At 41.5% G+C, this 20,346-nt stretch overlaps 1 protein-coding gene across 4 annotated transcripts in view; it reads right to left on the reverse strand.

Moving 5' to 3' along the window:
* PLCB1 (phospholipase C beta 1) overlaps window positions 1–20,346 on the reverse strand; it is a 400,307-nt gene that overhangs the window by 97,864 nt on the left and 282,097 nt on the right. For all 4 annotated transcript variants that reach the window (XM_057423415.1, XM_057423418.1, XM_057423417.1 and 1 more), the window contains 3 exons: window positions 19,000–19,146; window positions 10,857–11,014; window positions 6,640–6,722 (listed from right to left, as the gene is read on the reverse strand). In XM_057423415.1, coding sequence (XP_057279398.1) covers window positions 6,640–6,722; window positions 10,857–11,014; window positions 19,000–19,146 — 388 coding nt within the window. The remainder of the gene's footprint in view (window positions 1–6,639; window positions 6,723–10,856; window positions 11,015–18,999; window positions 19,147–20,346) is intronic.

A 20,346-nucleotide genomic window follows, 5' to 3' on the forward strand; every position in this document is an offset into this window, starting at 1 on the left:
ATCAGATGAATTTGCTTCTTTCAGGCAATATTTTGATTTAAAGGAGAAACTTTTTTCTCCTTACTTTACTTTATACACATGGCTGGCATTCTTCACACACACACATGCAACCCCATTTGGGTTTTATTCTCTTTTTGTCATACCTGGCCTAAGGCATAATATCCAAAATGGTTACATAGAGAGCAGTCTCTGTTAAATTTGCCAAGCCAAGTGTATAGGCATCACCCTGTCTATAAGGCACAGCCATACAGAAGAAGGGGCAGAAGGCATTACTTGGGTCTCACAACCCGCAAAGCTGCATCAGTTACAGGCACTGGTACAGAAGCAGCCAGTTTCACTGCACATTTCTAAAGTGCAGTCGGTTTTCCTGCAGATTTTCTGCCAAAACACAGCACGTTTTCCCATGCTGTCTGTAAGCCTGTGCGAGGTGGGTGCTGAGCCTGTGCAGTGTGACAGCCCATCCAGCCACAGCCCTACCTGGAGCTGTGCCTCTGCACTGCGCTCCGTGACGAAGCACCCACTGCCCTCACCAGCTCGCTCACCCCGACATACCCTCACTGCAGAAGTCATAGCTGAGATGTAACTGTGCCTCCGCTAAGGTGTGTTATGTCATTTTGGACACAACTACGTATTGTATGCATGTAATTACATACTGCACTCATGTGCATGTAACTGGGAGGAACATGTCAGGACAGCCTTCTCAGTGGGGATCTAGATGCAAGAACAAGCTGCTCACTGATCATTTTAGCTGGTCTGGGGATGCGGTCAGATTCCTTCTTTAAAAACTTTAAATCTTTATTTCAAATCAGAGAGAGCATCAAATCTTACCACAGTAATTTACTGCACTGGTTTCTGTCACATCCTGTCAAAGTAAACTGAACCTCAGAAAACTCTATTTATAATCAGTTTTCCCCAAATGCAACCTAAGAATTAAATCATTCCTGCATATCAGTGATAGGAGTTTTAGGACTGAAGATAGCTCAGAAATACTACTCAAATCATTTTAAAATGCAGCTTAGTGCTACAGTCACTTTCTCTACACCTAAGCACAGCAAGGCCATGACACAAAGAAGGAAACTCAAATGCTGGTGTGAACTTTATCTGCAGTCACAGACTCTAATGGCACATTCGCTATGAGGGTGCTGAGGCGCTGGCACAGGGTGCCCAGAGAAGCTGTGGCTGCCCCATCCCAGGCAGTGTTCAAGGCCATGTTGGACACAGGGGCTTGGAGCAACCTGCTCTAGCGGAAGGTGTCCCAGCCCGTGGCAAGGGATTGGAACTAGATAAGCTTTAAGTTCCCTTCCAACCCAAACCATCCCTTGATTCCATGATTCTATGTGTCGTTTTGTTATATGTGCCCCTTTAAATTCTGCAATATCTGAGCTTAGCTGTCTTTGAAAGTTTCCCTTTTTGATACTCTTCTGAGGAGTCCCAATCAAAGGACAGGTTTCTATCGCTTAATATAACTTCCTCAACTACTGTTAATGATGATCTGCATATCACTGAAGCTACACAAATGGTATAGGCGGTTTTGTTACCATGGAGCTCTTTTTCATGACAAACTAGAGTTGGGTGTATAGGAAAAAAGGAGTGATCATTTCTCTTGCAAACTAGGAGTACAACAACTGCTGTGTCTAGTTTGTTGTTAGCTACCAAGTGAGCACCTGTACTGCAGCTCTTGCTGGGGTCAGCAAGGCTAAACCAGAGCTGACATAAAGGCTGGGTGGCATTTGAATCAGAAAATGTAATTTCCCCACGATCAGCATTCTGGATGTCCCCTGAAGCAGGTCCGGGGTGAACCAGTCGTTAGCTCAGTCACTGACAAAATGTATTGCAGGGAGGCTTTAAATTACTCCACAAAGCCTTGCAAGTGCTGCATGCAGTTTAAATCACTGCAGCATTTCGTGAAGGCTTGCATTTGCATGCAGCCCATTCACCAAAAAAGCTAAAAGCCACTTTCAGTTGAGGATGGAAAATTAAGATGAAGGCAAGCAAAGGAGTGGAACTAAGAACCCACAAGGGAGACGGCAATGGGAAGAATAAATCAGGTGTTAGCTATTTCTAACCACTAGCTACCAAGGAAAATAAAGGTACTTCACTCTAGCAAGCATCCAGACTGGGTATTTGTGATAGCTCAAGGGGTCATTATGGTGAATTTCAGTTCAGTTTTCTCCATCAGTGTGTATTTGGAATAGGCCCATGCTCCTAGAACCCGGAAAGTTCAAAGGACATCTCTGAATCAAGATAGCTCTACTACTGAAGTCGCAGTTATTAGATGTGACATCAGCATCTTTAAATGGGCACATTAACTCCGAAAGGAACTCTTGATAGGGATCTGAAGAAAATATGCAAGAGTTAAATCCAGTCATTTTCAAACTATCTCCGCAGCTAGAACAAATTCTTCTGCTCTCCTAGGTGTAATTACCTGCTTGCCTCCAGGAACACAGTGAGAACTTTCAGGTTTGCAAAAGAGAAAAATGTAATGCGACAGTATTTGGGGTTAGCACATAAATTCCCGTGTCACCACATCCCGGGGGCGAAGGAGGAAATGGAAAATGATGTGAAAAACTAATGGGTTTTGATACAATAAAATGACTCTTACAGTAGTAGACAAGGCAAATGTAGGAAAGTCTTGACATTACAAAATTACTTATTGCTATGAGCTGGACTATATGCACAGGTATTTTTGACAGCTCCTAAGAGGGAATAAAACATATTTAGGTGTACCAGCATTTAACTGAGTGGTAGGTTTTTGTGTTCTTTCTCTCTTCCTAATATATGTATGTATTGTTATACAGCAGCCTTCCAGTATCTGAAGGGAGCCTATAGGGATGCTGAGCAGGGACTCTTCATTAGGGACTGTAGTGATAGGACATGGGGTAATGGGTTAAAACTTAAACAGGGGAAGTTTAGATTGGATATAAGGAGGAAATTCTTTCCTGTTAGGGTGGTGAGGCACTGGAATGGGTTGCCCAGGGAGGTTGTGAATGCTCCATCCCTGGCAGTGTTCAAGGCCAGGTTGGACAGAGCCTTGGGTGACATGGTTTAGTGTGAGGTGTCCCTGCCCATGGCAGGGGGGTTGGAACTGGATGATCTTAAGGTCCTTCCCAACCCTAACCATTCTGTGATTCTATGATTCTATTCTATATATATGTCTTGTTTCAAGAGAAAGATCTTTAGTAATAGTATACATAAAGTATTACTATTATAGTATTAAAAAAATTGGAATATGTTTCCATTTATTTTCTCTTCTTTCAAAATTATGACCCAGGGCAACAGATTGAAATAGCAATTTTTGTACACCAACATATTTCCCCATTTGTGTTATGAAACAAAAACCAGGTATTTCCTGGTCCACATCTACTATTATTGGAAATTCTCTCAGCATTCATGTATTGTAATGAAAACTGACTGCCTGAAAAGAGCTGACATTATCTGCTTTATGGTTTTTACTGTGCAGACACGGATGGGGAGCACACAGACTAATTATACGTGTCCCCCCAAATGTGCCAGGGTAAAGGAGAAACTTGGAGGTCTGGAAATATAAGGAGTATTAAGAAATGTTTTCATTGCCATTAATGTATTGCTTGTACTTTGTTTTACTGTGTTTGCATTATGCCTACTATGAAGGTCAATCAGAGATGCTCTTTGGCACTACTGCTCCTAACACTATGTTACTGGCACTTCCACAGAGATACTTCTTCTGCCTAAGACAAAAACACAGATGCTTCCCAGAAGAGTCTAAAATAATTTTGAGTGGAGGAAGAAAGTGATAAAAACCCTGTTAATGTTTGAAATAACAATTCCAGCAAGAAACCAGCAATATGAATAACTGTAATTAAATTTAATCTTGGAAGCAATCTTATATGGATACTGCTCAAGGATCTCTTAACCTTTTCGCTATATCATCAGTGCATTTGTAATTACAGAGTGTCTGCTTTCAGATTTGCAGATTGCTTATCTTCCTGCAAGCCCAATTTCAACGTCAAGGTCTTCTTGAGGTCTTTGTAAGATTTTCAGGGAACCTTCCTACTCTTTTTTATAGAGCCACAGCTTTTCTAAGTTCTTGCTTTTTGCAGTGTTCACGTTTTGATGTCAATATAAATGATGACACACGTAAAGTTGGATCTAGTCTCAAAGTTACATGCTTTCCCCTTTTTTCTAAACTTCTTAATGTATAAAACCAAGCAAGAATGAATATACTACATGGTGCAGTTACAGTAAAACAGAATTCTTCATACGCTGTAAAGGTATTATAGAGGAGTCCTTCAAGGAAAAGCATTGAAAGAAAGCCAAATGAGTTGATTAACACTGTGTGCTCATCAGTGATTTGCTGCCTATGTGGACAAAAAGAACCAGAAAGAAGAAAAACTGCATTTTAAGTCCAGTGGTGATTAACGCTGTCATATCTATGGTGGTGATCTAAAACTGACTTACCTCTGATAAACACAGCCTGTTTAAAAGCCATGAATACAGAACACAGGCTAAAACTGTCTTTTGGTTTAAACCAAAGCCAAAAGGACCGACATCTCACACATGAATACTGACTCGAGTAACTGGAAAACTGGAAGGAAAAATCGGTCACTCCAAAGTAGGAACTGCTACCATAAGATCTGTTAGACAGCGATTCTATAAAAGCAGTTGTGTTAATGCTTTGGGGAAAGTCCATCTTTAAGATGTAGGAGAAAAATAACATTCCAAGTAAATGAAAAGACAAAAGGAACATTCCATGAAATTAAGTGAAGGTTTCTGTGAGTGGCATGACTAATTGCAGATTTCTCTAGCAACCAGTGAAGAAATGAAGGGATAATTGTAGCAGTTGGTAAAATAACTAGAAATTATTCTCAGCCAAAGCACAATTAGAAATCACACACATTAAATCTGATGATTTACTGCAGCAGCAAATAATAAATAGCAATAAAGCCTCAGAAAGAGAAAATACTTGATACTGGTTTTGCAAACTTGCTTTGCTAAAAAACTGTAATAGCCATGCATGGAAAAGGACATCAAATAATACACTTTGGGATAATTCAGCTGAAGGTGTCTTAATGACTTTGAAGGGGAAAAAAAGGTAACATTATGGCTAAAATAAATTGCATGCTGCTTTTTCTCTGCCTTACGGTAACACAGTGAATGTATGTTTTAACAAATATGGAAGAATAAATACAAAATACAATGCACTGAAGAATGATGGTTAAGATCTTTACTTCTAAAGACCAGAGGATGCATTTGGAAACTCTAAGAGCATTGTGTGTTAAACCCTACAGCAGTACATGATAAGCAAGTCCAAAGTGATAGAACTTACACCAAAAAGAAAGGAGTGGACTGATTAAAGAAAGAAATTCAATACATACAGTATCTGTGTGGTCTTTCGGAGGAAGAAAGGACTAACTAAGCAGGATTTAACAGGCAGCTGTTTGAATCATAACCATATGGCCTTTAAATGTGTGCAGGGCAATCACAGATTTGCCCACAAAAGGTAAACATCTACTGTAAGGTATAGAATCACTTGGGTTGGAAAAGACCCTTAAGATCATCAAGTCCGACAGTAAACCTAATACTGCCGAGTCCACCACTATATCACGTCCCTAAGCACCACATCTGTATATACAGGTAGTGTAGGCCAGCTCTCAGATTTGAACCTTTTCTACCTATATAATTTTTGATCAGTTTTGGCACATCTGTTCTTAGAAACATTCCTTCATGGCTGCTTCTCCCAGTTCCTTCCCTTATGAGTACGTTCTTCCTAAACCAATGGAAAAGCGGTTAGCACTCGCCCTTTTCCTCTTCAAGAAACAGAACTGCCACCATCTTTTCTGATCTGTGCTAAATCAGAGCTGCCCCAAAGATTACTTTTTATTCCACATTAAAGTTTCTCAGTCCATACTGGCCCCAGAGTTGCTGATAATGTTTTCACAGCAGAAAACAAAAGGGGAAAAGGCAATTGAAATGAATCAGTGTCACCCCATTTTGAGCTACGTGGTCTCTGGAGTCAAAACCAAAGTTAATGTCAAACTTCTCAGAGAAATAAGAGCTAAAATAACAACAGTAACAAATAGATCAATGGGATAAATTTAGAAGTATTCTCACTTATTTTTTCTTTTCTTACAAAGAAAAATTGTCCTTTTTTCTTGTAAGAAGAAAAGGAAAACAGCTTAAGCAAAGGGGTATTTTCTGGCAGCAACAGGATGGTTCCTGGCCATCCACAGCACCTATTTTGGATTCCTAGTTGATCTATGGTTTTGGCCTCTACATCTAGCACCCAAGAAACAGATGAAATTGTGTTCACAGAATTCGCTTATAGCATAGAATAGGGTCATACGGAGGTGAAATAGAGTTTCTTTTTCTCTGATGAAGTACTGGTAGAGCAGAACATACTGACGCTGTGAAGTTTACACAGTTTGTCTCACAATTATTCAAACTCTCTCTTTCCTATAAAAGGTTCTAATTCAGGAAGGTTTTTAAGAGCATGCCCAATTCATTCTGATCATCTTGGTTACAAAGGCTGATAGAAGGTTTTCTGCACTAAGAGCTGTTGGTCATGTTATTCAATAAAACTGCCACAAGTGCATACGTTATTCTCTGTTCAGACCTTACAATGAATATAGCACCATAGAGGAAAACATGGTAATTACTTACGAATCCACGTGATTTTCAAAGGAAAGGAGGATTGGAAAGGGCGATGTCTTAAATGCACATTCAGCAATAGCTTCTATTACTTCCTAAAGAATCAAAATACATACAGTTACAAGTTCATGTCTTTAAAGAAACAGGATGTTGGTCCTTGAAGACAGAAAAGACCCCAAAAGGTCTGAAATCATACCCAGACTGCCCTAAATCAGCTCTTCTGTTCTAAACATCCCAGAAAGCCCTGGAATGTGCTTTGGCAGCAACCAAATTCTTCAACCTGAACTGTAATCAAATCTCCAAATTGTCTGATGAGCCTCAAGCACTGCATTTCTCAAGGAATGACTTATGTCTCCCTAAATCAATAGTTTAAACATGAAACAATCTTTGTGTGGAACCGTTCCACGCCTGAAGCTATGACTTTCATGAACTATTTTGCATAATAATAAGCATGCTCTGACAAATACATCTCTTCTAAACATCATCAGCATGAGCACGTATCCATAAAACCCTTTGTTAATCCCATAAGCTTTAGTTCCCTCTTTTTTGATGAGAGAAATCCCTTTAAGGCAAAAGACAGAAACAACATTACTTGGTTGAAAGAGTTGGCTGCACAGTAATTATCAAACAGAGGGCTCAGAAACTGAAACTTCTACATGAGTTTCCTTTCAGCTCTGATGGAACCCAACAACTGTAAACCTAGTAAAGAAATCCTCTGATAACACTAATTTTAGTGGGGTGCACAATACAGTAATGCACTTCCCAATACAAATGATTCAGTGTTTCCCTATTGAAACACCAATCTTTTCTCAGAAGAATTTAAGGAACACTGAAGACTTCCCATAGCCATTGCTGTCAAACGCTGGAGTTTGTAAGAACCCAGAAGCCTGTTTCCTCCCAAGTCATAAGCAGGGCCAAAACCTAAAAGATTAATTTCAAACAAGCCTCCTCTGGGGATTCCTTTTGGTCATTTTCTATACTTGTAAAGGTTTATGTGTAACAGCAGGAAATCCACTTCCTAACATGAAAGCTGAGCTTCTGGTACAGTCTTCTGATGCTGGGTTGCAGAATCCAAGGCTGGAAGAACAGCAAAAGCCATCTCAAGGTTTGCTGCTATGAGCTAGGATACAAACAAAAGTTAAAGTCTTCATGCAATTAAAACAAAACACAGCTCATGCACAACTTGTTGTAGTCTCTCTTGTAAGATGAGAAAGTAGCTCAGCACACACAGGTGGTGAATGACTACATTTAATAACTGAAATTATCAGATATTTAAATGCTTCACCTATAACTAATCATGCACTTCACCTAAGAGCACTCCTAGTCTTGAAAGAAAGGCAAAGCAGTTATTAGAAGACTAGTAAAGGATGCAGAAGGCTGGATGAAGGCAGGTAGGAAGCTGCAGCTTCACAGATGCAGTTCTATGGGAGAATGCACGATGGAATGATTCCTGCTGCACACTTTCTTTACAGCTCCAGTAAATCACCAAGAGCTTGTACCACTCTAACGCTGTCCAGAAGCAGTGGGATTGTCAAAAGCATCTCAGGCAATTTTGGCATTACAAGGGAACAGCAGGGCTGAGAATTGGGTTGCAAATATTGAGTCTTCCCATCCTGATGCTCTCCACCCAGATCATTAGTGCTGGCAGCCACCCCTTGGTTCTGGAGAATCATGCAGACTTAAGAACACATGAGGCTGGATATAATAAGTACTGCTGAAAAGCAGTCCTGATGCCTCTCTTGCTCCTACACACTGCTCAAGCTGTGGAGTAAAACCATACATTTATTTTCAACTGCCATCTCAACTCCAAAAAGAGATGGAATCCAGCATGCCTGGGGAAAATCAGGATTACACAGATGAAATCTAAGGATGAGAAGCTCACTCATTGGTTCAGTGGAGAAACAGGGGTGCTGGTGATTGAGCCTTGCACTGCATTCAAATGTAAATGCAAATGTTCAGAGAGGAACAACCTGGTAAGTTGCTCATTCTACTCCAGCTGCAGAACAACTCACCTGAACCATATCTCTCAGGTGTTTATAAAGTGCACACACACAGATTCCTGGTTATGGCATGGAAAATACTGTTTGTTCCCCATAATATCTCACCCTGGCAGCAGCTCAGCATCTGCAGCTGAGAAGAACCTTACTGCTTTCTGTATGCCATGAAGCAGGATAAAAACCAATCAAACAAAAAAGCCCACAAACCCCCCATCGACCTAAGGAAGGGGAGTATATATTGCTTCTGTCTCCATGCTTCGGAAAGCCTATCTGAGGCAGTGAAAACTGACAGACCAAACAGGAGCACTGTGTGCCGTGGTCACGCCGAAAGCGTGAGCTGATAAATGAATCAGCATTCAAGACCCAGTGATCACTCTCTATTGATTCACACGCTTCTGACATTATTTCACTCTCATTCTGCTCCTCCTCAGCCAAGCAGCACACTTGGAGTGCTGAAAAGAAAGCAGCAGTCAATACATTTTTCTGTGTGGAGGAAAAACTGCTTGCCCTGAAGTGACAGATGAAATATTCCTGTGTAGGTTCAAAATACCTCCCAATATCAATCCTGCAGACACAGCATCTAGGGTCACACATCCAAGTAACCAGGGATAATCCTCCTTCCTGCTCCTGATCCTTTTAAGAATCAGATTAACTTTGATTTAAATTCCTGCTCATGAGCAAAGGAGTTGAGAGCTATCTTCCTGAATTAAGGGGCTTTCAGCAGCCAAATTCTGTGCCTACAAACACCACTGGCTTCACATAAACAGAACTGGAAAGTAAGTAACAAATGTGCAAGAACGTTGGTTGATGCTTTCCTGTGATTAACTCCATCAGTGAAGAGTCAGAGAAAACAAACTGAAATAGAGAAAAAGAGTGTTCTGGTGTGAGTAAAACGTGGTGTTCTGTCTGTAGTGGCAGTGTTGTTTGCTTTTTTCCGTAAAGGAAGACAAAAGAAACCCCCCAACAACTCATGCTTCAAGTGTGGGAGACATGCTTCACAGCTGTAGCTAGCAGAGAAGCCACTCTTAACACCTGTAACATTACCAAATTCAGCCATTATCATTTTTTTCCACATCACCTTGCACATAGGCAAGTCTAGAAATATAATTCCACAGTGAGTTAGTGTCTCAGACGAAGAACAATTTCTTCACACTTGAAAAATGACATCCTGATTATCATTATAAGCTGTGCTGAGTACCAATCTTACTATTATAGGAGAACACCTCCATCATGCCCCTCTAACACTGGATCAAAAGCATCTTTAAGAATAACAGGAAGATAACAATTTAAAGTTATTGCTAAGGGTATAGTACCTACCTTTCATTACAGAGAAAGGAAATGGAAGATGGAATTCAGTAATACAGATGATATATTTAAGGTTTGAATGACACAAATATTCCCTTGCAATCTCCAAAGATACTAATTTTTTCCTTTTCATCCTTCAGTGCTTCAGATCTGATCCCACCTATCAGGGATAAGGGTAACACTGCACACACTGCTACTCGTTTCTTAAATTGGGACTATAATGCTGAGTGTCTGGACCCTGTGGGTGGGACCTGCCCATCTGGTAGCCTCTTCTCTGCTCACAGGAACTTAAAGGCTTGCAAACTGAAGAGTTTTTCATGATAGCTGCCGTTTCCTGCCTCAGTTCAGCACTTCTGTCCACCATACCCACCTACCAGGCAGAGAAGAGAGAAAGAGTACACTGATGCATTGCTTACTGCTGCTCAAATGCTTGTGGCCTTCGTCTCAGCTCTCCTCCCTGCTGCATGCTATAGAGCTGTAACACCAACCAGTCCTTCCTCCCCATCCTCCAGATGCATCCACAGACCCATTTCACACTGTGTAAAACCAGTTGTGGCGGCAATACCTGCTCTTTCAGCCCTGGCTGTGCTCTACCCTGTTTCTCTCCCTGTGAGATTGACTGAAGGGATGTGCACAGCAGTATGGACCTGGGCACTGAGCCCAGCTCCAGATGGCGCAGACTATCTCACCATATAATCCTTTTTCCTCTGACTGCCAGAATGACCAAGAAGCTCTTCCTGTGCAAGGTCCAAATCCTGCAACTCTTCTCCTCCTGTGATTCTGCACATGCTCTGAAACCTCCTCTTAAAAGATCACATTTCTATTCCCTTCCACCTATGCAGTTATGGCCTTGCAATGTATTTATGATGCATTTCCCATGGAAGAAACCTCCCCAGCTGCACAGATCAGTGAGCTGCACAGCCGTACCTTGAAGGATATCTCAGTTGTCATAGTGAATCCGTGTGTAATGACCGGCTCTTCCTCAGCTGTTCGTCCTTTCCAGCAGTCCAGCTCCACACAGCGGCAGCCTGACAAAAGCACTTGCCGATACATCTCCACCGACGAGTTCCCGGCCAGCTGTCCAGCTACAACAGCACAAGGACATGGAAACAGGGAAGTAATTTGGGAATAAATATAAATGATCTAATAACAATCAGAGTTAACAGGATCTTTTACCCTCGGCTCAGGGGAATAACGCTCAAAGGCACACAGAAAGCGTAAAGACTGCAATGGAAATAAGGCAGAGTCAATGTCATGGTTTGGATCCTGCCCTCAGTTAAAACGCTCTGAGTGAGGAGAAGTAACTGATTGAAACCAATTCAACAACTTCTGATGGACATCACTGAGTACAGAAAAGGAAAAGAAAGGGAAAGGGAGGAACTTTGTTCTAAAAGACTTTGTTACCTTTTGGCAAGCAATGTGAAATTCAGAGGTGACCCACGACAGCAAGATCACATTTTCTCATAACACGCAATGCATTCAGTAGAGATGGCACCATGAGGAGGTCTCAAATCTATATTTAATGCACTCATCACCACACTGAGTTGGCCAGTTGAATTTCCTGAGGTGACACTGCATTATTAAGGGTTCAAAACCCATGTAGATGAGGCCGTCAGTGATACGATTGGCAGACCTGAGATTGGCTGGACTTGATGATCCTAAAGGTCTTTTCCAACCTACCCGATTCTATGATTCTATTATGTAGGGAGAAATTAACTGAACTACCAGTTTCCAACAATGACACAATAAAAATCTAAACATAAACAAGGAAAATTCCGCTTTTCCCAAACTCAGGAAGTACAAAATAACCCCAAACCCCACAAATAAACCAATAAAGAAGTCCAGTTGTATTCAGGGAAGAATATCCAGTCAGGATGTCTTCATCTGCTGCGACAGGCTTGATTCCAGTCATATGGATACAAATGTCTGGCAGTAGGGAGGTAAAGGTAATGGAAAGGAAGGCTTTACATGTGAGGAAAATGGATGCCATTTCCTGCTTCCTAGCAGACTTCCTGAGAAGACATTCCTGCATTTCTAGAAGGGAATTGACTTGGCATTTTAAGGAGGCAGTGAGCTCATCTAAGCTAAAGATTCTTTGCTGAAGGGGGATATATAAATCATTTATTCAAATTAGTATATAATATAATGCAGAGGAGTCCTCATTTTACCTCCTCTGGGGTTAGGTTTTACATTGGGAATTACACATTTTGGGTTTTGCTTCACTAACTCGCATTGTCTGCTTTCTCTGCTCTTACCTTTCACTAACAACTGTAACAGAAAACCTTTTCTGTCTGAAAACCCCTGTTCACTCATTGGGTCTGACATAAGAGCCTGAGCAACCATAAATACTCCACAAGGCATTAACATTACTCCTATTGAAATCCAGAAAGATTCCTCAGACCCTAGTGGAAGCAATGGGAAATATATAACTGAATAATTTGGTCAGTTCTGGAAAGTTCTGAAAAACCAAATGCAGTCAGCAAAGTGACGACCTGCCTTCTCGTTTCTACTTATCTTTTCCTGGTTTCCCCTTTGCTTATGGCAGATGATCTCTACCCACCCAAAAGCCACGTTGGTGCAGTTTCGCTATGCAGTGGCTCTTTGCAGGATACAAACAAGCATGAGCATGGATCAGGATACGACAGCACAAGTTTCTGTGTATTCATCCCTAAGCATCTGCTTGTGAACACTTTGCTTTCATTATACGGATCTGCTAAACTCAGCTGCCTAAAAACTACATTCACTTTAAAACCTGTTTTCAGGTTGTTGTTCTTTTCCCTCACAGCATATTGAATTTGGATTAACAAACTGGTTTATGATTAACAAACTCTACTGTACTCCCTGAGAGACTGCTGGCCGTTATTATGGCTAAGTGTTTCAGACTACAAGATCCTTAACCTTCAAAAGTGCTTAAGTAAGTCATGGCACGCCTCACTTGCCATATGACACTTCTTCACACTACCTTATTAATAAGGCTCAGACGTTTTGGAAGGATTCCTGCTATGGATAAGAGGATATTCAACCTCCAAACCGTTCAATCTTCAGAAAGGCTCCCAGTCACAGTGCAAAATGCTAACAAATGTTTTAATAGCCTCAAGAGTTTATTTGTTCTGAAATACAGACTATCAGGAATGTTCCCTCAAATGGTTTTCTGCATATATCATTTATCAGTTTCTGGTTTGAGTCTCTATTTCTATCTTTTCCAAACCAGCCCTTAAATAGATGCATTCTGAACTGGGCTAACACAGGCACCAAAGGGAATCCTTCCAGTATGGTAGTTTTCATATCCTGATTACAGATCAATTTTATAATACTAGAAATTGAAAGCATCCTGGCTTCCCTTCTGTAATACACACAGCATCTACTGTAATGCCATAGCTGTATCCCATCACCCCACACCGGATAAGGAAAACCAGATCTTGGCAAAAACTTGCTTCAAATCATGTGATGAGGCACTGGAATGGGTTGCCCAGGGAGGTTGTGAATGCTCCATCCCTGGCGGTGTTCAAGGCCAGGTTGGACAGAGCCTTGGGTGGCATGGATTAGTGTGAGGTGTCCCTGCCCATGGCAGGGGGCTGAACTGGGTGACCTTAAGGTCCTTTCCAACCCAAACTATTCTGTGATTCTGTTCTATGATTCTACGCCTAAGCAAAATGAGCCTGTGCTGACTGAGAGAAGCTGAGGACATGACCCATGTTTCTCCATACGGATCAGTTTCACATCTCTATAACTTCAAGCTGTTCATTTCTCAGCAACTGCATCCTTGTGGGGGGTTTGTTCACCACTGTTTTTCGAAGTGAAAGTTATTTGCAATACATAGAATTGAAATTTAGTTACCATTTTAAGATAAACATCGTCCCAAATTTGGGGGATATTTGGACCAATATATGTGGGGTCACCTCACTCTTCACTACTCTAGAACACAGGCTGCTTCTGCTCCCTGGCCCACCCATGGCACCACCTTCGCCCAGCAGGAAGGGCCAGCATGCTCCCTTTGCCATGTGCAAACACGAGGTGCTAAACCTCCTTTCTTCAGGAAAGTCCTGGAAATCCAATCAGTGCTCCGGATCATAGGCTGTAGTTTGCAATCTGCAAACTCAGAGCCCCGGGCTGCTGGGAGTCTGGCGCTTGACTCCAGCAGCACCAGAAGGTGCTGGCGGCTGAATCGGTTTTAGACACAGTACATTTATCTGAATTCCTTTTGCTTCCGAGCTACTTTGCCATGCACGGAACAAGAGAATTAGACCCCACACTGCGACACGTCCTGCTGCTGCTTGTCGCACCCTATGGCTGCTATTTTTAACACTCCACACTGGACCAAAGCAGGACGTGCAGTCAGGCTCGCTCCAGCCAGCAGCAGGAATACACTTGCTGTCAGTATTGATTCGGGCCCACCCAAGCAGAAGATGCAACACCTGCGTATACCAGGAGGGCCAGCCTCTGGGTTTGCAATCCTGCTCAACCCATAACAGAACTGCAGCAGCTCCAACGCTGCAGCTGGGCTGTGGGATGGACATTATCTGGCAAGGGGTGCATGGGGTAACCCTTGCCCCAGCTGTGGGACCCACTTGAGAAAGACACTGCATCACCAGCCCAATCTCTACCACTGCAGTGAGGGACTGCAACCTGCAGGGACCTATTTACAGAGCCTGTCCCCTGCTGCTGGCTCTCTGCATCTTTGTCTTACGACTTCAGCTATTTGAACATCTTCAAATGCTACTATTGGAGTCAGAGGGGTTTCCTGATCCTCAACACAGTTCTACCCTCCTTTAAGAAGGAGGTTTAGAAAATAATGTATTCCTCATTTCAAGATGCTTCAAACAACATATCCCTCATCTCAATGTCCTTCAAGTTGTTGGCCTAAAGAGAAGGAACAGGGGATCTTGAAACCTCACTAAGCAGTAGTGAGTGACTGAAACGTGACTTAAAGGAAACAAACACTTTCATGATCTTGACTTTTCTTCTCCTTCTTGAAAGTCCAGTTATCTCCCATCACACCAAACAATGCATTTTAAAACTCTTTATATTCACATCTGCTGGTGCTGGATGCAAGCTGCCTCTAGAAATTTTGGTGTCAGTTGCTGATGTGTATTCGAATAATAAATGTTGCCTTAAGGATGCAATATATACATTTGGGCTTTTTTCTTTCTCTCTTTTATGAGGTTTCCAGTCACTTTTAGAAGTGAAAATTCCCTCACCTATAATAGGGCTTAAGAAAGACAGAACTGGCGTTGGTGAGGCTGGTAACGGAGGGCAGGTATCCCTTAGGACAACAAAAAGATAAACTGGGGTTTAACAGTATTTGTATGAACACTCAGATTTCAAAACTTTAGCAGTCATGTGAAAACATGACAAGATCTACATGACCCAGCAGTGTGCACTTGCAGCCCGGAAAGCTATTGTATTCCTGGAGAAGAGAGGCTCCGGGGAGACCTTACAGCAGCCTTCCAATATGTAAAGGGGCTGAAGAGGGACTTTTTACAAGGGCCTGTAGAGACAGGACAAGGGGGAATGGCTTTAAACTGACAGAGGAGAGATTTAGATTAGATATTAGGAAGTTCTTCCCTGTGAGGGTGCTGAGGCGCTGACACAGGGTGCCCAGAGAAGCTGTGGCTGCCCCATCCCTGGAAGTGTTCAAGGCCAGGTTGGATGGGGCTTGGAGCAACTTTGAAGGTGTTGCTGCCCATGGCAGGGGGTTGGAAATGGATGAGCTTTAAGGTCCCTGCCAATTCAAACCATTCTGTGATTCTGTGAAGCTGTGAATAAACTGTTTTGGAGGCTTTGAAGGTGAAGAAGATTTCAAGGAAGCGCTGAGCGCAGCAATGGTTATAACTGAGGAATTGCTGAGACCAGAGAAGCTGGACGACAGTAAAGGAGAGGCCACAGCAGCAATAAAGAAGAGAACATGCCCTCTAGAAACAACTGAAAGTACTGGACTGCTAGGAGGGAGGCAGATGCTGAAGGTGAATGGGACAGCCCCCCATTGGCTATGCGCACTACACTGATGGCTCTGTAACCTACTGCTGCTATAGTTTATCCTTTTGGCCAATGACAAAACATATGTGAAAGGCTTGTGATTTTCATATTTTGCATTTCACGTACACCACCACGTTCACAGACGTTCATAGCCACCAAAGTGTGCAGCTCTGATAACGATACGTTATCATTTGTCTTTGACTTTGGGTGCTGCTGAGAGAAAAGCTGCAAAGTCACTCTCCGCTATGACAAAAGCAGTAATCTGAGGTGAGACTGGGGAGAAACCAGAAAAAATGCAGGGTTGCACCTTACGTGTTCAAAGCAGTAAATCAATGAATGTGACAGCAGTGAGAACAAAGATGAGAGACCGTAAAACAAAGTTTCCAAAAGATGACATTTCGCTCTAAATCACTTCTTCCTTCATGGAGTTTTACCTTCGCTCTTAAAAATCACATTTCCCTAAGAAAAAGAAAGCAGTAACACTTCTAAATAAATAATCAGGACTTGATGTACTGCCAAGGGTTTCTACCAAAGGCTAGGAAAATGATCGGCATAATTAAAAATACATTCAGTGTGCACATGTTTCGTTTTATGTTGTAATGCTTCTTGGTGCATGCTTTTTCGGGGTTTGAAAACTAACAAAGGCAGAGATAATTGGTAGGGCATTAAGCACAGTAATCATAAAGTATTGCTAGACTGAATGGATTTCTTATTGTCCTCATAATTATGACACGACTACATGCTATTTCACATGTGCAGAGAGGGCAGAGGTGCTACCGAAGCTTCCCTTCCAAAGCCATGAGCACTTGAGCTGCCCTACTGAAACCTTGGGAAAAAGAACAGTCTGCCACTATTCATTTTATTCATTTTGCTAAGTCCTTGCTGGAAGAAAGCAAACAGCAACGTGACTGCTGTATCTGGTCTAGCCTCAAAGCAAAAGCTAAGGGTGTCAGCTTTAGTAATACGCAGATCAAAATCAAATCATTAATCCCATTGTCGGCCAGCTGCCACGCAGTTACTGAACACTGCCACTAAAAGAGAAGGACATGTGTTTTGTGCCTGTAAATGTGAAAATATACACTTTGAAATGGAATTTGGAAGAGACTCCAACTTATTTTGCACTATTCCCCGAGTTTACTCTGGTTTACCCTCTCCAACTTACTAACCCAGGAATGTTATGTTAAATCGAGACTGAAGATCATACTTCTACATGTAGCTTCTGAAATGAGTTACAAATGCAGGCAAAGAAAATTGCAGATGCAATCTGAGATGATTTGCAGACTTTCACATACAATTGAAAGTGAATTTGGATAGTTTCAAGGTAAGCTTGCTTTCTTCTGCAGTAATTCAATATGTCACTTGTGGTGCAGTTAAAAGACTTAGATTAGGTTGGATTAATTGTGAAGTCCCATCCTTAATTCATTGGGTTTTTTGGCTTCTGTGCTTCTAGACCTTTAGAACATGACTGTCCTGATCAACCCTGATCAAAAATCAGTGGTATGGTACTAGCTATAAATTCATGCTGATAGAGGGGAGAGCAGTTTTATCTCTTCAGACCAACTCTAAACTGCATTGTCTGTCCTCCCTGTGGGCCTATGCTTCCCACATTCAACAGCTTTACTGTTTTCTTCCAGAAAAGCTGCAGCGTTTGCCTTAAGTGGGCCCTAATCCTCCCTGACAGAACAAAGTCCATCCTGGAGGTAAGAGGCCTGCAAAATATCATTATTAAGCATTGTTTTTCCTTTGGACACGTCTGCACTCTTCCAACAAGTATAAATTTCTGCATATTGGAATCATAACTTCAAAGTGGCCACACTGATTTTCACTCCTTTTAATTTAGAGAAACAAAATAGCTGTCAAGCCAAATCCTTATATGACAAGTTTTTAGCACAAAACATATTTCACAGCCAAGACATAAACCTCTGAAAAATGGTGTCTAATGGAAACAATGACAGCCCATTCACTTATGAAAGCACTAGAAGGTGCTGTAGAACGTGCTATAACAAACACAGACCAGATGAAAGTAACTACCAAGTGGTCTGTTTAAGTTGGGCATCACCACTGCATGGTTTTGTTTAGGTTTTGCCATACTGGCATTCTAAAGACCTTGGGTCAGTTAAGGCAAGTTAATAACATTAAAAGCTCACGTTATCCATAAGCCACGGTTTTAGCACACGCTGTAGCCTTACTTCTTCTTTTTTATCATAATGCTAAATCATTAGCAAACATGGCAAGACAAGGCAAACACCAAATCAGATAGGGAAGAACTCCCTGTGCACGTCTGCTTCTCAAAAATGTTTGTTCCTACATAAACTAAACTAAAATAGTGAATTTACAATTATTTTCTCGCAAGGTGACAGCATCTTAGACTGAAAAATGAGTGCCTAAAGTTGCATTCCTCAACTGTCTTAGGTTTTTGGAATCTTAAGGCATCGCTGACTGCTGTGCAAACAATGCAGCTTAGACTCATTCATTCAAATTAATGGGAGCTTCTGGGTTCTCAGCCTTTTTAAACACATGACAGCACCTACAAATTTCAGCTCAGCCATTAGATAGTCAGAGACCAGATTTCCATTCCTTGCAGATACAAATGGACTGTCAGACAGCTATGTGCCATGTTGGGACCTCTCTTAATCTCCGAATCAAAGAGATTTCATGGAGCTCAACAAACTGTCAGATTTAATGCTTAGGGGCAAATTTATTAGCTACAGAGATGTTTCCCATATTCTGCTTCGCACAGTTGTTTGGCTTTCCTTAGTTGTCATAAAAAGTGCATTGTTCCCTCTCCTTCCAAAAAAGGGCCATAATCTAGAACCCTATCTAAGTTGAGGGAAACTTCCCATGGACTTCACTGGGTTTCAGACCAGACCTTTACTTAACACAACTGCTACCCACCTATATAAAAAGTGTAATAGAAGTGCATTTAATGTATGTGTGCAGCAGCTAGAACAACAATCATGTGCTACCCTTGCTCCCCTGAAAACTAAGCTCCATCATTGTTCAATGCTGATGCTTTTAGTTCATTTTATGGTATCACTGCAAATATGCTATGAACTTTTCTAAGATAAGAATTCCAATCTCTCTAATACTGTACCTGTGAGGTAGGTGTTGTGTGAGGAATTGATGAAATAGTGTGACAGTGGTTGAGACATATCTTCATTTAAATCCAGTTTCTCAGGTGGAACAACGCCGTTTTCTTCTCCACTCAGGTATCGCATAAATCCATCCACTGATATCTGTCCTGAGAGAAACACAGATCCAGAGAAAGCACCAATTAACTTCAAGTAGGGATTTTGTAACTCACAGATATTATGTTCAACTCAGACAAGGGTGTGTGTGAAAGATCCTACCATCATCAGACTGGCCTTCATCCAGTTATTCCTATATTCTTTTATTACTCTTACCTCATTTTCAGCCTTATTTGTTGCACACCCCTTTACCTATACCAAAGATAATTCATTTCATAATCAGTGTCTACAGATAATCAAGGGCAGTGGGAAATAAGGCTTAGAGAGGGCTACAAGAACAGAGAAAATAAACCAAAGCCTATCAAGGAAAGGAGCCTTCTAGGGAAAAAGAAAGCTTGCTTTCCAGAGGAAACCCAGAAACTAGCAAACAGAGCACCGAGCAAAGGAACAGGTAACTTTGACCTCCTCTGAATGTGAGTCAATGGGTATATGAATGCAAGCAAAGCAAAGCTTTGAATCACCTTTGGAGTGGGAACTAAGCTTTGACTGTAATTTTTATGTTTGCCTTTCAATTCATATCTCACTGGAGCGCCAATGTAAATGATCATTTCATATGCTGCTGGCAAATTAGAAAGCTGAGTCCTAGCCTCAGCTTAAATATCTCCGTTCATCTCAGTGGAGCTGTGCTTATTACATCAGGATGAATTTCCCTGTCAAGCCTCCTGCATAAAGTTGATTTTAGGGTGTCAACTGGTACATTTAGACTAAGAAAAGAAATAATCCAGTAGTCTGTGTTTGAGGAGTAATGCTTAACTGAAAGAATCTGAGGCATTTTTCTTCGCCTGGTATTTTTGTCTAGATTTCATCTGTAGATATTCTCAACCACATAGGTTTAGTTAACTCAGTTACTGCCTGCAGTAAAACAGATCTTCCAAATTTCAGAAGAATCTCAAAGCATCTGACTCTCAACAATGACAATTTCTTACCTCTTGTCCCCAGCCCAAACTATTCAGCATAGTATCTCTATAAAATGTCAACTGACTTCGGCATTGAATAATGGAAGAAATCAGATCTACTCCTAACTCTGCTCCTATCTCCTTTTAGGGTCAATCCATTTTAATCCTAAAATCACATAAACTTGCAGGTATTTTTCTAGCTTATGAAAAAGTAGCAGCATTTTTGTAAAGCTTGTAACCACAGGATGCAAATACAACATTTACTTAAATTCTGCGCTCAGACCCTAGGATTTGGCT

This window comes from Pezoporus wallicus, unplaced genomic scaffold (genome assembly GCF_028554395.1).
Source record: "Pezoporus wallicus isolate ANWC-B61680 ecotype Strahan unplaced genomic scaffold, APGP_CSIRO_Pwel_v1 contig_4191, whole genome shotgun sequence".
NCBI lineage: Eukaryota > Metazoa > Chordata > Aves > Psittaciformes > Psittacidae > Pezoporus > Pezoporus wallicus.